Below are 17411 nucleotides of genomic sequence, written 5' to 3' on the forward strand. Positions count from 1 at the left end.
GGGAGAGTGATGAAATGGACGTCTCTCACAAAAATCCCTGGTGGAGACTGGGGACATTGTGTGGCTTGGGAGGTGTGGTCCAAAGAGGGGAAAAGGTGGGGACATGACTGAGCTGCTCCAGAGGTGGGAGGACATGCCACACATCCCCATTGTGCACCCACCCTTAGGTGTAACCATGCATTCCAGAAGGGAGGGGGAAACAGGATAGATCATAAGCAAAAAAATCCTCTGGCACCAGTCCCAAGCAATATTAGAGTTAGTCTAGAGGTGTTGACAGAGGCTGGTACAATGGACATGGGGAATTTTGGTATAGGTTCTATTGGATAAAACATGGGGGGGTAAAAAAAGCATTGTGAAAATTAGTAAAAAAGATGCAAAACATGATTTATCAAATAAATGGTCAAGTCATAAAAAGTAATTAATGATCTAATGGTAATTGTGGCAATTTAATCATCAGGAAAAGCATACCCACTTAAGTCAGCAAAGCACGTTCTGCTGCTCATCTACCTTTGATGAGCACCATAGTCCCTCAAGGTAGATTACTGTTAATTGGACATACTGTGGTTCTGCATTTTGTAACTTTGGAACAAGCCACCTGAAACAAACTGAAAAAGTAAAACAATTCTTTGCTAGAAAGACTACAGCATAGGTAAACCTTAGGATTTAGAAAAAGTTTAAGGGCTGTCATTATATTCTAATTTCATAGGTAGTTTAGAGGTGCCTGCCACTTGTTCTATAAAATCTTGTTCTGTCTTCAAGTCTGTGCTTGGAATTGTTTAATGGGAAAGCTAACACAAAATTAGTGTAACTAAAATTAAAACTAAATTTCAGTAATAGGAAACATGACATATATGTTGTAAAAAAAGATTATGGAATAAGCTTCCCCTCAAAGTCAGTCATTAGCTCCCCTCAAAAAAATCTTATTCTATATATGGAAAATAGAAAACATCAACATGGGGATATGGTAATCAATGTTGTAAGCTTGACAATCAAGCCTAAGAGGTTATATATTTGAGCACTATTACTAGTGAGAAAACTTACATTCTTTATAGATTGTTATGGAGGGCGATGTCATATAATTGTGCATTTTTTTTTTACTTCTGGTATATGGCATGAACATAAGCATACATCAATCAGTTGTAATGTCATAGGTTGCATGCTGGACAAACTTGATATAATACACTGACAGTGAGTGCCAAAATAATACCTTTATGCCTTCATCTTCTGGGATAAACTGTATCCAAGCACAATGCAGACTCTGCCATGCTTCATTGCTATGATGAAAACTGACTTATACCCTCTTTTTTCATAAAAAGCCATATAAAATGTAGTTGAATAAGGTAGAATGAAACATCATTCCAAATAGTATGAGGCAAGAATATTTCTGTTTTCTGTATGCTGTCACCATCCTATATATACTGAAAGGAATGTGGTTCAAGAGTAAGGAACATATAGTTCTTGGTTTTACTCTTCATATGACAAAGTCCATGCTTTCTTACACAGGGGATATCTGGATGTAACATATACCAAAGTGATTGAACTAGGATTTTTGTTATTACAGCAATATTGCAATTAATTAGATACAGATACAGCTATGCTATTCTTCAATTAAGTAATATACATTATAAGATAATAAAGGTATTGTTGGCATGATGCCAAAGGAATTGTTTTATGTCAAAACACCAAAAGTGGTGAAATTCACACAGCATCAACATTGTGGTCCAGACCACTGAGCCTCGAAAGCATAGATTATGTCATTATTTCATGGTCATTTACAGAATGGCATTGCTGAAGACAGCAACACACAGCTGTATGATTACAATTTTAGTATGATGTATGTCATTTTGTTACAGCATAAAAAACAGGAGGAAGTCTGACATAAGCATACATATGGGTGCTAGATGAAAAGGAATACATATTCAAAACATAGGTAGCACTGAGCTGAGAGCTCTCCTTTGTCTAATCTGGGTGGCTTGAAATATGCGTTAAAAAGAGCACCCCCCCCCAAGTTCCTATATAACAGCAAAGAATTCACGTAATATGCACCTATATGAAACAGTGCTGCTAATAACTCGTGTAGAAATTTGAGCAGAATAAAGCATAAGGATGAAACTAACAACAAAAACTAGAACTATTTATTCAACATTTTGAGCAAAATAAGGCAAAAAGGTCTTTAATAGCATATACACTGTGATGACCATGCTTCAGTTTAAGGCAGACAGTTATTTGATTTTTTGTTTACTCATTTGTTGATTGGGTAAATTCACTAAGCACAAATCTCTTTTCAGGAGTAACTAGGGAATACCATCTGGAAAAAAACTGACTTGCTCAGAGTTGCACAGTAGGCCTAGGGCAATGGGGGAGTCAAACCCTGGATTACAGGCAGAAGTTCCTTAGCAGCTCAAAGCCTCAATCCTTTCTAAAAAATGTTCTCATATGTGCTCAATTCACCTCCATTCCAGTGTTCATCTGCATACAGTATACCACTGAAAACATACATGTGACTGGACATTCACAAATGGCTTGTGCAAGAAACAAAAAAAGGAACTTAAACACTTTATTCAAAAGCTATTTGGCTCAGTTATTTGTTAATGTATATTATACATCAGTGGTGAAAATAAATCTATGGAATGTCCTCTGCCAGAAGGCTCTGGAAATGAGACATTACTATCAGACATATCAGACACGGTAACATGAAGTAGCAATACCCATCTGTACTGTGTGTTAGGTTGAAATACCATCCAATGCAGTCTTGACAAGATAAGAGCAATGGAATGTTACTGTACAGAATGCTCTTGAATATTTGCCTAAGACTGCAGAATATTCTGCTCAACAGTTTTCTTTTTCAAGTTACTTTTCTCATGTTTTGCTTCCCCCCATTGCTTCAAGAATGCATGTGCACTGAATGATGTTTGGAAAGAACACACTGATGAAAACAAGACTATTTTAAAGAATTTGTGCTCAGTTCGTGCTCAGATGAGTAGATAAGTTTCCATAAATGGAATTTGTACCTGTGTTAATATTACACTGAAAATATTCCGAAACAAAATGTTCCAAAAATTATTTTTAAAAAAATTAGACAAAGCACATTAACATGAAGTAATATTGTTCATTTAGCTGCTTCAACCAGGACCTATTATTGGATTTTTCTTCTTGACAAGACATTTGACAGATTCTTAAAAAAGGAACATTGTATAACACTTAACATCTCTACAATTAAGACTTTGCAGTACAGCCATGCACCTAGATGAAGTCTATTTGTACTACTGTTTTCAAATGACAATTACAGACACAATGTTTCAGAAAAGCAGGAGAGCTTAAAGGAAAATGTTTTCTGAAGTATGGGTTTGATGAGTCCTTGCAGGTGTGTAAATGCACTCTGCATGGATGTTTAAATGTGAAAGACTAAAAATTAAAAACTGAGAGTCAAAGTTCACTTAAATGTTAAAGCCTATCAACTAGTCGATGGCTTGACTGACTCCCATTTCAGCATTGTACAAACTGTACACGTTCTTGGTCACAGAATGCATTCATATGCAACATTCTTTGGGAATAATATTGCAATGCTTAGAACATCCATTTATTTGATTGCTTTCCAGATTACCAGAGTGTTGCATTCAAACAAAATATGGGTGGCAGAATATTGGCATGTAAGTAGACCTGGAACATTATGCACTACAGCGATACACATTTTTTGGAGAATGTGCATTCAGGTAACGTCTGTTTGCATCAATGTACTTTTGTTGTACAGTCTCAGTGAGATGCAGGCAATAGAATGCACATGCAAGAAATGCACCACAAATAAAAATCTATTAAAACAGGTTTATTCTGAGCTGTATGTACTTAGGTGAGTGTTTTATGCAACTCTATAATTGCTTTGCTCAGCTGTGGTGAAACAGTGCAAAGTAGGGCAAAAATAATGGAGGCCTTTGAAATGTACTTTAGTCCTAATACTTAGATGAATCATTCATATACCAATGTTGTGCTTTATACCCCTTTCAACAGCTAGCAGATGGAATGTTGAAAAACACAATGTAAAATATTTAACATGATTTGAATCTAGACTTTTTAGCTGACAATTAATTGGCAAGTTTGCATCATTCAAGTGCTGATTTGCTATCCCTTCTTGCAGAAGAGTATGATATATATTCAATTAAAATTGTTTTTTGCAGATTTCCTAGCACAATTATAGCAGCACCAGGGACATAGTGAGGATGCCACAGTATGGCATATAGTAATAGCAATATTAAAACCGAGTGACAGGAAAAGTAGTTTTATTCACTGACTGCAGTATAATGGATTAAACACTCCACTAAGTAGCGAAAGAACACCACCACAGAGACGGTAAAGCAAATCCTTTATTCACAAGTCTGGTACCTCAGCATTTCACCTTCAATGGAATAATTCATCACTTTAACTGTTTGTCACGTGGGGTAGTCTATATTTTGGGTTGTGATTGTGCCAAACCATTATGGTATATTGGTCAAACTACTAGAAAAATTAAAATTCGTATTTTAGAACATTTAGGAGACGTGAGAAGGGTGAATCTGGATAGCCCTGTAGCTTCACATTTCATCGGTGTCTATAATAGCAGTACGGATGGATTCATTTTCAGTGTTTTAGCGAGGCCACATTTTGATGCAGGCAATTTCAAAGCTGAGCTCAATAAATTAGAATACAAAATGATTCTTAATTACCATACTTTATACCCTAGAGGTATGAATTTGGATATGGGTATACCATTATAAATTCAATTTTTCAATATTTTGGGACATGTTATTATATATTGCACTTAGGTGAATTTGGTGTTATAGAATTTTGCATTGTGACATGTTAATTGATAAATTATTGAATTTTGTAATATTTAATGAATTTATATTGTGAAGTTTAAGCATATATTACACTGGTTTCATGTAGAGTAGTGTTAGATATGTGGTATAAAGTATAAAAAATAATAACGCAATTTATTATGTGCATTTGAAGTATTTATCCATTCATTTAGTTAATGTTATATAATATGTTTTGGACTGGGGACCACGAGTTTTGAAATATAATAATAAACTTGTGGTAGAAAGAATTTTGTATTACAACAATGAAATGATTGTATTCACAGTCCAAAGAATAAATTAGTTCAATTAATTAATTAATCAATTTAAGAATTGGGTGGTTAGTTGGTGAATTAATTGTCATTGTATTTAAGGAGATGGTTTTGTGTGATGAATTGTTCCATTGAAGGTGAAATGCCGAGGTACCAGACTTGTGAATAAAGGATTTGCTTTACCGTCTCTGTGGTGGTGTTCCTTTCGCTACTTAGTGGAGTGTTTAATTCGTTGATGTGTTTGTGCTTGTTATCGTTTTATTATGCGGTATAAGGGACCCTGCTATAATATTTGAAGGACATGCAATATAAGGGCAGATCATGACCTCATCCAGTGTAATGCCTAAAATTCCAAAAGACAAGTTACACTAATGCATGATCTATACTGTGACAAATCGGTGATTATTGCACAAATCAGTGAAGGAAGCTAAACGTGCAAATACCCCATTCAAAGACCATCCACTCATGTTATTTACAATAATGTTGCGCCATATATACTGTCCATAAAGCATCTTGTTAGCACCATGTTTGAAATCTGCAAATTTACCTGTCAAGTTGTGGGAGTTAGCATAGAAATGCATGCTTGTTTTTTAATACCTTGCCCTGTAGTGAGGAGAGTATATTCAAGGTGAGGTGACTGATATATTTCAGAGGAACTTCAACATGGTCCTCAGTGAATACATTAATACACATTGGATGTTCACACCCCATAATCACATTAAGTTTTAACACTAGTATTCATTCATAGTCTATAGCCAGTCATTAAAAATGACTACCTTTAAAGACACATAATAAAGAACCTAAGTCCAAACTGATCTGGTGGCTAGGAATATAGGCAGCAGGGATTGTACAGCCAACGTGGAACCATGTATGAAGGTTCATTCTAAAACTGTAGATATCCAAGGTGTGGAATTACATATCAATGTAAAATGCAGTTTGATTGCCATATACAGCATTGTTGTTAAGTTACTGTGTTATGAATACCTGTGGAATCTTGCAAAAACAATACTTGAATATTTTGTTAATCTTAGATCATTCTAAATGCTCCTTCAGATAATCATTGAGATGACATAGGTCACAGATCTACCAGTTTTTCATAGTTATCAGAGTCACATCTTGCATAAACTCAAAATATACAAATTGGATATTTTTACTCATATATCTGCAGCCTAAGAGTGTTGAAACTTTGTCATCACACTTAAGTATCTGCTCCCTCCCACAAAAATGTTTAGGTCTACATCACTACGATGGTTATTACACAGCAATATTGCTTAGTTCTATCAAGTTTAGGAAGTACCTCTACATGACAAAGCAGCACATGAATATTGATTTTTTTTCACTTTTAATTGAAAGAAGTTGCAAATTTCTGATACAGTTTGGCATACTTGTATGGAATTCTTCATCTTCAGAATGCCAGAAGACATATATATAGCAAGACAAAGAAATTACTTGATGCTTATAAGCTGCTCCATTCTATTCACCTTAACAACACACTTATGTGGATGCAAACTTTTTTGAGGGTAGCATTAGGAAGATCAAAGATGAAAATGGGCTTAAATATCTACCAAAATCAAAAGTAACTTCAAATCTTTATTTAACTATGTCAGGAGGTTAAGAACTAACACTCAGGAATGGTCAAAACTTATTTACAATAATACAGCACACATTGACCCCCCCCCCCAAAAAAAAAGGCTGATATCCAATTTAGTGCAAATGTTACCCTCCCCACAGTTATAACTATTCCACAGATGCTACAGTCCCAGACACCCCTATAATTACTATGGATTAAGTTATTTCAGTCCTCTCAAAAGTTAAGAACACCTCTTTTATGGGCCATGACAACATCCTAGGTTGCCTGATTATCAGTATCAAATATGGCCTATCTGACCTCCTATTTAACCTCTTTAATCTAAGACTCATCATTGGTTATATTCTGGTAGCCATAAAACAGACATTGTGATACCATTACACAAGAATGGCTGAACCTCAATCAGTCATAATTACAGATACATTTGTCATACTAGACTCAAATGTAAAAGTATGGGATGTATTATCTTCGATCTCATGAATCTGGATAGTGAAAATATCTTACTCATGGACCCTCATCCATTTGGCTTTGTCAAAGGCAGGTCCTGCCACTTTAACTTTGTTAATTTCTTTGAAAAAGTCACCAAAGCAGTGGGCAGTGGTTATATAGTACATACAGCATATCCAGAACTGGTTAAAGCCTTTGACGCTATTTCCTGTGCAGGCATTATTGACAATCATGTAAATCTGAATATGAATCCATATGTTGCACAGTGATTGTCCAATAAAACCCATGTAGTTAGAGTCATATCTCATTTCTGAAAACAAAAAAGTTACTAGTGGTGTACCCCTGGGCTCAATTTTGGGCCCTCTCCAATTTGGCACATATTTCTCAGACCTTCAGGTCAACACTCCTAGATTATTTCTTATCTATGTTTACAGGTGACTGTAAACTGTGTACTGTTATTCATTCATCTGCTAACTCACAGTTCTTCCAAGACAGATTAGTCTATGTCAATAATTGGTGTAAGGGCAATAGTTTAAAACTAAATGAAAAAAACTTTAGTATAGTTGGTAGGCAGAAGATTTCCACATCATGCCTTATAGGCGACATGTCCCTCCAATCATACATCAGGGAGTTAGGCACTCTTGTTGATAATCTATTATCTTTTAACCATTATGTCTTTTTGTAGTCTGAAAGTTCTTTTCTCTGGCTCATCTTATTTCCATAAGCATTTCCTCTGGATCGAAAAACATCTACCCTTTTGAGTCATGAAAATTCCCACTCTTCTTAAACTATTATTCCTTTTCCCAATAAATGTTTTTTCAGATACCCACTTAAAGGACTGAAAACTTTTCTTAAAAAATAAAGTAGACATGTGGACATTATAGATGCATATACCAATGTATCCTTCACTTGTGGAACAAACTTTCAGTCTGTGTCAGAGTAGCATCCTTGCCACCTTCAAGGTAAACTTAGATAACTGGCCTCATATTCTCCCCCTAATCTACTTTGTGTTGGTCTCCATGAAGCTGGAGGGTAATTCTGATTATGGTCTATCAGGCAGGCTTGTGATTGTCTGTAGATGAATTGCTGAGTACTTATCTATGAACTCCAGTATTAACATATTCAAATTATTTTAGAAGTTTATATCAAATCTGCAATCTCTGAGCAGTGCATACTTGATTTATTTAAACATACCTTTACTAATTAAAGGCCCAACCACAGTTTAATGACAGTATGATGTCATGATTTTAAAAAGAGGAAATGTGCTTTTAACCTTTGTATGACTTTTCTGAGGTGAAGAGTGGGGGTATAGTGACTTCCCTAGCAAAAAAGTGAATCTTCTAACTGATGAAGCTGTCTTTTGAATTACTCAACATTTTAATCTTCAAATTCAAGTTTATTAAGAAGCTTATACCTAAGCATCACTTACAATCATAGTAAAAACGTCAAAATGTAATACTAATAAGATTTAAGAAATGTTAAATAAAATAATAAAAATAAATATAAATAAAAATGAAATTCTTTTAAAAATGGTGATATTTCAACCTGAAAAGACAGATTTCAGAAAGTACTTTCCTGATGCCAGATGCAATAAACTCAGTGGAACTGCAATATGACTTACAGTTTCTTTAGCATTCATATCTCTCAACTGCTATAATTTATACATAGTGCTATGATTTTGGGCCTCACATTTAGCCTTGCTACTCCTACATTTACTGATGTTCCTCTGAAAGCCATGCCTATTTATGGGCACATATATATTTTTTTAAATAAATAAAACTAAGCCTACACAAAACTTCTCTGTCAGTAACTATATAGGGTCTAGTATATAAAGACTTTCCATTGTGAAAAATAAGAAGTTATCTTCTTTCTAATCCTTTGCTATGATTCTTAAAAAAGGCCAGTGCTATGACTATTTATGTTCAGAGATTGAGAGGTAAGTCTGCATTACTTAATCTATCACATATGCTGTATTTACTAATGTCTATGTTTCAAATAATTATTCAAAATGTGGTATTTTCAATATGGCACTTATTTAAATTCAAATTTCATTGTGAACTGAATCTTGTACATGTGGCAGATAAATAAAACAATAACTGATGCAACAAGCAGACCAAGCAAAAAGGCTCTGTGACATATGGATAAAGCACTAATTACAACCCAGATGACCTAGGATTGACTTGAGACACAGGAGTTGAAAGCACTAAATGTAAAAAGTGAGAAGAAGTGGCCAGTGCTCATCCAGGTGGTATGGAGTTGGCTTTGCACAATATTATGCTGACACCGGTGCCCCAGTTGGAGCATGTGTGCAGTTATATGTTCTTAGCTCTACCAAATAATATGTATGCATTGCAGCTGTCACTGTACATGTGTAGAAACATGTATGTACTTTGAGCAACATAGCAGGCCTTCACTTCAGCAAACATACACATTAAGTCACCAAAAGGGTGGGTTAGGAGAGACTGAGACGAGAACTCTGAAAGTAGATTTGGTGCCGGCCACATTATGACTGACTTTTTCCCAATACAGGGGAAAGAATGGGTCCATATCAATAGTAATGAGTCCAGGTGGTCAGCAGGCATAAGAACAAAAGAATGCAAAAAAATATCTATAATACATATGGGGAAACAACTTTCCCTGTCAAGCTGTTTGGAATGTTTTATTTGGCACAAAAATCCAAACAAAACATAACTTTATCTAGGACAAGATATACAAATCAAACTTTATCACAAACACATCCATAAGGAGGTGAAGAATCATAAAGAAAGCATAGAGCTCACACATTAAAAAAGGGATCACTTTTTTTCACAACTCTGTAGAATAAAACAGCATCTGAAGTGTAACAGCATGATATAAAGAAACTCCTTTAATACAGTCATGGAAAAGGGTTGGTGCCCAACCACTGCCCCATATGATCTAGCGCGTAGAAAATTCCACTTTCATCACTATAGATGTTTAATACTGCTCCATTACACAGCTGACAATAATAATGTAATTGATCTTGTAAACTAATAGCTTGTGTGATGTGATTATTTGGGGAGTGTGTTAAGCCTATTAGTTTTGTCTTGAAAAACATACAGTATGTACCTACTAAATATATAAAAAAGGCAATGCACAAAACACGCTGAAATAGTTTATCAATACACAATGGCACACACGGGCATGCGCACACAAACACACACACACACACACACACACACACACACACACACACACACACACATGCAATACAAAAGCTGGAAATAGACAAACTAAACAGTTGACAGTATTAAGGAAAAAGTATACTAACGGTTTTGGTCATCATCAATCAGATGTTCTGTCACCTACACTAAATTATACCTTAAAATGCATTTATATATCATAAATGTTTATCCCCTTACCACAGCAGAAGGGAATAACTAAGGCCAACCACTGCCTCAATGCCATGGGTAAGCTACCTCTAGAAAAATGAAAAATGAGAATGGAAAAAAAATAAGTTTAATGTCGAAATAGATGAAATGCAAACTGTAAACACATAACAGATACTGCAGCAGTCATCCAAACAATAGGTTTGGTGCTACCAAAGAAAATTCTAGGTATTCCTACCAAAATATCTAATTTGCTGAAAGTGTATTTTTAATGTACTGCTAAATAAACACTCTTCAAGAAAAATGTTTGCTTAAAATATATGTCCCTATTTTACATCTTTAATTTTCTCATAAAGGTAAAATGGCAGTACAAATCATTCTGCATAGTATTTGTACATTTGTTAAAACACAGAAGTACTAATGTTTTCTCTGTGCACTTTTTTCTTTCTTTCATTGCAGAGTATCCCTCACCCTTCTAGCTCAAAAACACATATGTGTTTATTATAAAGTGTGGACAGTTAATCAATCAACAGATAAATCAGACATAAATGGGTAAACAGATAGTCACACCAGTTTAAATTATCAATTAGTTTTTTTTTAATTATTCATTTATGAAATAGTGCTTTCATAATTTGCTGATTAGGCCTTCAATTCATTCCCAGTAAAGCTTCTATAGTCGTTTTCCTGTTAACCTAACTGCCTTCTTGGGAAGATGAAATAAACATGGTTCATCTTCTCATGGTGAAAAAGCAGAGATCTGACCCACTACATCATGAAGAAACAAAATGCACATATATCTGAAGACTGGAGGGATATAAAAAATATTATTTCAGGGTCACACACCACAACATTCTAAATGAAAACCAACAATATCTGATATGTTCATATATTATTCTTTCTCTGTTTTCTTCACTCTATGAAATAAATGAATGCTTATCGTTGTAAGGTAAACAGGTTTGTTTTTCATATTTGACTCCACCTTCACATTCTGATAATTTAGTTTGCATTTTTGTTTTAATTTGTCATAAATCAAAAATGGTACACAGTTGGCACAAAACAGTATAAACTGTTGCAAATGTCAAATATGTGCAAAGCCTATTCTGTAATCTTTGAATAAATAATTATGCTACACGCCTGTAACATCTGGGGTCAAAGCTTGGATGCAATGGCCATCACCACTGCATTAACATTCCAGCCATAGTGCGACTCCAGGAAACAGTACTCTACATATCTATGTGTTCAATGAAATTTGTTAAGGACATCAGCAGAGAAGGGGGAAATATATCCCATACTTGTAAAATTTTATTTCAAAAAAGAAGTAACAGTTTTCACAAGTAAAATTTGGCAAATTAAATTATAGACTGAAATTCACTCACATCTGCATGTCAAAAAAATTAAGAACTCACTCATTTATTCTGTTCCTATTTCTAAAATATCAGAAATTATAATAAATAATTTCCACACATTAAAATCAGAAATCATTTTAAACAACTGGTATACCGTAAATGTGCGGAAACAATATGCAAGACGCTGTGCCTTTTCTGTGGAATAAATGATTCACATATTGTGCAAGATATCATACTAAGGCTGTTATCTTCCACGTGACAGCTTGAAAGCACTGTAAATCAGCTGCTTGTGTTGCTCAGAAAATATTAAAATGGGCAGTGCACATTAAAAGAATGAGGTCATCCAAATCTCTGGAACAAGTCTGAGTTAAAGGAAATGACAGACTTGCAGATCAACACTCATGCACTCCCATATATAACCGATCCAATGCGTCGTGCTCTTCAGAGCAAAATTAAACCAAATAGAAGATACAATTAAACCCGTAACAAAACAGGTATTTACCATGACAGTGCTGTGACTATATGACACATCACGATTGTCCTGAAACTAGCTTTTATTGTATGTTACCTGAAATATTTCAACCCCCAATGGCAACTTTCTTCAATTGCAAACGACAGGGACAATGACAAATACCCAAGACTTGAATAAATAACCTCAATGTTGCTGACAGATATGGAATTCTGAGAAATACTGCAGATATATAATATGTAATATCCCTGAACAAAATACATAAATAAATTTAACTTAAAATTTCTGCTTTGGAATGTTTCACAAAACTTACTGGAATTCAAAAAAGAACTGCTTGTACAAAATGGTCAGTCTTTCATTTGTGGCGCACCCTGCAGAGGAGGGATTGCATCTCACATTTCTTCTCCATTGCCAACAACAACCTTTCAAAATCTTCTACTGATGTTGTAATTTTCTCGAGCTCCTGATGTCAACAATGATATCTTTTCCACAAAGTAACCAGCATTAATTTTGCTCTTTGTCTATCATACAGGGAGATTCGATTCATTATACTTGCTCTTTCTCCTGTACGTGCGTCGTGCTGATTCTATGCCAAATGATCACGTTTATTTTTATTTTATTTGGATAATGTATGGGTCTTTGCTCTTGTGTGCAAACTGTAGGCAGAGGTCAATTGAAACAATGTAATTACAATAGGACTACTAGTTGTTTTTGTTGTTGATGTTGATGTTTTTTTTTTCTAACTGCAAATATTGCAGGATTTTTAAACAAGCGGAAACATCCTTAAATGGCTAACTTCCTCTTGTCCAAATTTCCTCACTGGACTTTGTTGGGTGGCCACTGTAGATTGAAAGGGGCCTTGCATGCCACAAAGCTATCGGATTTGCAGCCCCACACATCCTCATATAACACAATAAGGTTCCCTAGGTAACCTGGATTTTCTGCAGTAGAGAAGTGTTGTGCTGAAACAGCGCCTCAGCTCCCTGTTAGAGAAAATGCAGACAAAAGGATTAACTCCAGCTTGTGCAAAGCTCATCCAGACAGCTGCTGTCAGAAACCCCCGTGGTACCGCGGGACCCCTTGCAAAGACTCTCCAGTAGCAGGAGACCAAATAGGGTCCCCACAGGGTAAGAAAAAGGAACGTCTTGATGTAGAACATTCTGCTGATTCTTTTCTCCATTTTAAACTCATCTAACACCAACAACCTCCGTCTACCCGTGGTGTTGGTAGTCTGTCTAATTCCAAGCAGTGTTGGGGGAGTAGGCCCCCTTCCAAATCCTGCTAACCAATTAGCAGCTGCCTGGCCACTAGCCCCCGGTCCATGGAAAGTCCAGTTTTGACTTACTGCTGGCACAAACTGGACTGGCTTCATTTTCCTCCGGTCATGAACAAAAAATATCAGCTTAAGATATACTAGCTGTGTTGCTAGGAGTATAAGGGCAAGAAGTAACATAAATCCCAGTGAATCGTTAGCCCTAAAAGAACGATGCTGAAATGTGCATTGGTCTTCCTCCCTGATAAAAGAATATGTTCCCACGTCTAGAACGGGTGGGAAGGCCATGGCCACTGAAAGAGTCCACACCATGCAGATAACTGCAAGGCACGTCCAAAAAGTCAACCTTTTAGTGTAAAAACGGTGGTGTGCTATTGCCAAGTATCTGGTTACGCTTACACAAAACAGCATGAAAGCAGTGTGAAAACAAGAAAGGACCCCCAGGAAAGCAATCACCTTGCAGGTTAGGTTCCCATACGTCCAGGTAGAGCCATTCTTCACAGACGTAAATACAAATGGGAAACAGATTGCAGATCGAAGGATATCCGAACAGCAGAGGTCCAGCAAGAAGTAGTAGGGAGCTCGATGGAGGGTCTTGTCTTTTACTAGTAAAATAGAAATCAAGAGATTACCCACAACACCGATTCCGATGATAAAACCCAATGAAGTCAATTTGAGGAAAGTCGTTAGTGGAGAAAGGTTGTGTAAAATGTTGTCACCTGCATGGCTATAGTTCGCCATAGATGGATGATGTTTAGCGTACCTCAGTCAAGTATCATGATCTATATATGTCAAAAGGGAGCAATTCGATGCATACATGGTACTGGCACTTATATTCCACAAAAGGAGCGAGCAGGCTTCCAGTCTTGCATCATATTTTGGTCCAGTCTCGACGCAACACGCCCCTAAAAACCTGAAAACAGTATAATGTTATTTATTTAACTATAGGTTAACGGAAACTCTTACCCTTTTTTCATATACAGTTAAAGGTATCTGTATTTAACGTCAGACCATTATAAATGGCCTAGAAAACAGGTTTCAAATAATAATAAAAATGTATGCTGCCATTATGTATAATGGCCCTAAGAGACATAAATATTTATGTTAATTCCAAATAACAACACAGAAGCCACAGATTATTTTATAAGTGCAAATAAAATTATGGCAATTACTAATAGTTCCTCCAAAACACACACACACACACACACACACACACACACACACACACACTGTGAACAATGCACAAATAACATTCACGGCTGTAGAATAAAAAAATATACTTTTAATGGTGATGGGAAGCATCAGCCTTGCACTCCATATTGTATATAGGAAGCAGTGAATAAAACAAACAGCTTTGCATAACAGAATACTGTAAACCGCATTTTATAACACTATCATATTTGTAAAGTGGTTAGCCGGGGCGCTCCCAGTTAAAACAAAGAAACTACCTTTTCAATGTGGTGTGTTAATATAAATACTGTTGACGAAATCACACCCAGAGGGATAATCCATCTTAATCTGCAGTCATCAACTGGTTATGGTTTGAAAAAACATATACTAACCTTTATTAGCCCTTATTATTCATCCTTACACCCTGAAACGTATCGAAATTATACTCTTTACTGTTCAGATCTTATCCGATGCACCGACAAATGTATATCAAGTGATAATGCATACACATGCATCTCCAAAAACAAAGAAACGTATGATATGCCATCTACATTCCAGAGGCAGTACAAATGGTAAAATCGCTATAGCCGATCTCTGTCACTGCATTTTTCTTCAAAGTCGTATATTTCTCGTTCTGAAGAACAATCCCATTTGGTACCAACATGAAAGTCGTTGCAGAAAAATGTTCTGAGACATCGCATTGCAACGCAGTAGTCGAACAATAAATATGCAAAGCTTTCAAGGATGCATTGTCTGTATACATCCATTATGCAGTTTATTGAGGATGCCTTTGTATGAATATTTAAAAGCAGCCATCATTTTACCGAAGCAGACAGCTACAAATAAAAACCATCTACCTATTTACCTACCTGTTGTTGCAGTTGCCCCCCCGAAAGAATGCCAGCTTTTAAATATACGTGTATTTTATTATTTCTGCTATAATGTGTTTGCTGTTTGTAATGCTGGATTTGGTTCTGGTCCCCCTTTCTTACTGAATATACAGTAACTGGCCAACACAGCGCCTGCGCACTGCTCCTACTTGTGATCCAAGCCGCGTCTCCTCGTGTCGCAGAACACCGGCTGGCCTGGCTCGAACCTCTCAGCAACAGCTGCTCGCGGGCAAAAAGGCAGCAGCCATCAGCTAGAAGCAATGATTTGATTACTGCTGGAGCTTGGGATCTCGATTCTACAGAGTCCAGACAGTAGCCGCACAAATGAGTACCGCCAATAATGTTACGGTAGCAATTGTCAGTGACTTATCTGACCTGATAGAAGTCTGTCCCACCCTACTTGTCCCATGTCATCCTCTGGCTCAGCCTTGGACGAAGCTAGACCATGTTGTTCATTGTTGGTGAAGGCTACCTTGACCATCTTCCACTTCAGCCCTTTTTACTACTGTCAGTCATACCTGATCGGCTACAACATTATCTCCTGCATAAGTTAACATTTTTTATCCGCAGATCGCTTTACTAGTTTTGTGTAAACTATTGCACTCTTTGGACATGTCATATAAAAGATGAACCAGAAGGTAACGGATAGCTAAAACGAAGTTCTAGTCTACCTTAGTGCAGTTGACTGGCATAGTTTCTGTCAGACTCCCTTACGGGTTCCCTCCCACCAACTTTGATTAATAACAGCTGGAGCAACTGTTACATTTTTACACTGGCATTGTGGAACTACCTATGAGCACCCTTTTACCGGATCACAGTTGTCCTTAACTCTTCGCCAAATGACAGTATCTGCAGAAATTGCACATCTTTAATACGGGGATAGCTGGCTGTGTAAGCAGGACTCTTAAAGCTGTAGGAAAGTGGTCTGAGTTAATAATTTCAGGCATATTGTTTTCATGCAGGTTAACTGTGGAATCGTACAGTTTAGCATTTTATCGGTGTATTATCAAGGCAGCTAAAATGAAGTGGATTATATTGGACACTGAATTCCCTAGCTGTCTATCCCCAGTGACTGAAAGAGGTACGTTACAGTTCGTTTTGAATATTTTGTGGTACACGGCTTTGCACTGTCTTCAGTGAGAGGGAGAGAGAGAAAATACTGGACTAGAAATTATGAGACGTCCGCAGCGCCGGAAATGACCTGCATTTGAGTTGGGGTTTTAAAGCATTTGACTGTCAGGTGTAATGCAGTCCAGCGGATTTCATTACAGCCTTGTTTAAAGACGCACTGACAGATGGAGAAAAAAGAGGACATTCCAAACATAAGCAGCTCATAATTAATGAATGGCAATTTTCCCAGTGGAGAATGCTAACATCGGTCTTAGAAACAGGATGTAACATTGCAGGATTGTAGTACTATTGATTTTCCATCAGACCTGTAGCGCATGCAGCTAGGGTGACAGCTGCTGGATATGAATGCGTTTACTACTGAAAGAGAAGTAAGTGTGTGGGTGGGTGTCTGGCACATCCACACACACAATGCGTGTGTGCGTGTGCGTGTGCGTGTGTGTGTGTGTGTGTGTGTGTGTGTGTGTATATATATATATATATATATATATATATATATATATATATATATATAAAGAGAGAGACTATATGAACTGTAGAATCGTATAGTGATAATTTAGTCAAAGTTCAAAATAGTATTAGAATGAAAACATATTTTAAGTATCAGTTTGAAGATAGCTGAAGCATGTGAAGGTGAAAGCGTGTGTAGGAAAAT

At 36.4% G+C, this 17411-nt stretch overlaps 1 protein-coding gene across 3 annotated transcripts; it reads right to left on the reverse strand.

The window, feature by feature from the left end:
- Window positions 1-10786: 10786 nt before the first annotated feature.
- GPR85 (G protein-coupled receptor 85) lies at window positions 10787-16456 on the reverse strand. Of its 3 annotated transcripts, none has more exons than XM_044088694.1 (2): window positions 15608-16456; window positions 10787-14481 (listed from the first exon to the last, which is right to left on the reverse strand). In XM_044088694.1, exon 2 carries the CDS (start codon window positions 14307-14309, stop codon window positions 13197-13199), a length of 1113 nt encoding a protein of 370 aa, XP_043944629.1. In that variant the 5' UTR covers window positions 14310-14481; window positions 15608-16456; the 3' UTR covers window positions 10787-13196. The 3 variants fall into 3 exon arrangements, with proteins under 3 accessions (XP_043944629.1, XP_043944630.1, XP_043944631.1); XM_044088695.1 differs by having other exon boundaries at window positions 15131-16456; XM_044088696.1 differs by lacking the exon at window positions 15608-16456 and adding an exon at window positions 14849-14937.
- Window positions 16457-17411: the final 955 nt, after the last annotated feature.

Source organism: Protopterus annectens, chromosome 11.part0 (assembly GCF_019279795.1).
Source record: "Protopterus annectens isolate FY-2018-M chromosome 11.part0, PAN1.0, whole genome shotgun sequence".
In the NCBI taxonomy this organism is placed as follows: domain Eukaryota; kingdom Metazoa; phylum Chordata; order Ceratodontiformes; family Protopteridae; genus Protopterus; species Protopterus annectens.

What these genes read in the sequence shown, in the direction of transcription:
- GPR85 (XM_044088694.1), bottom strand. Translation starts at nt 14,309, where the DNA reads ATGGCGAACTATAGCCATGCAGGTGACAACATTTTACACAACCTTTCT.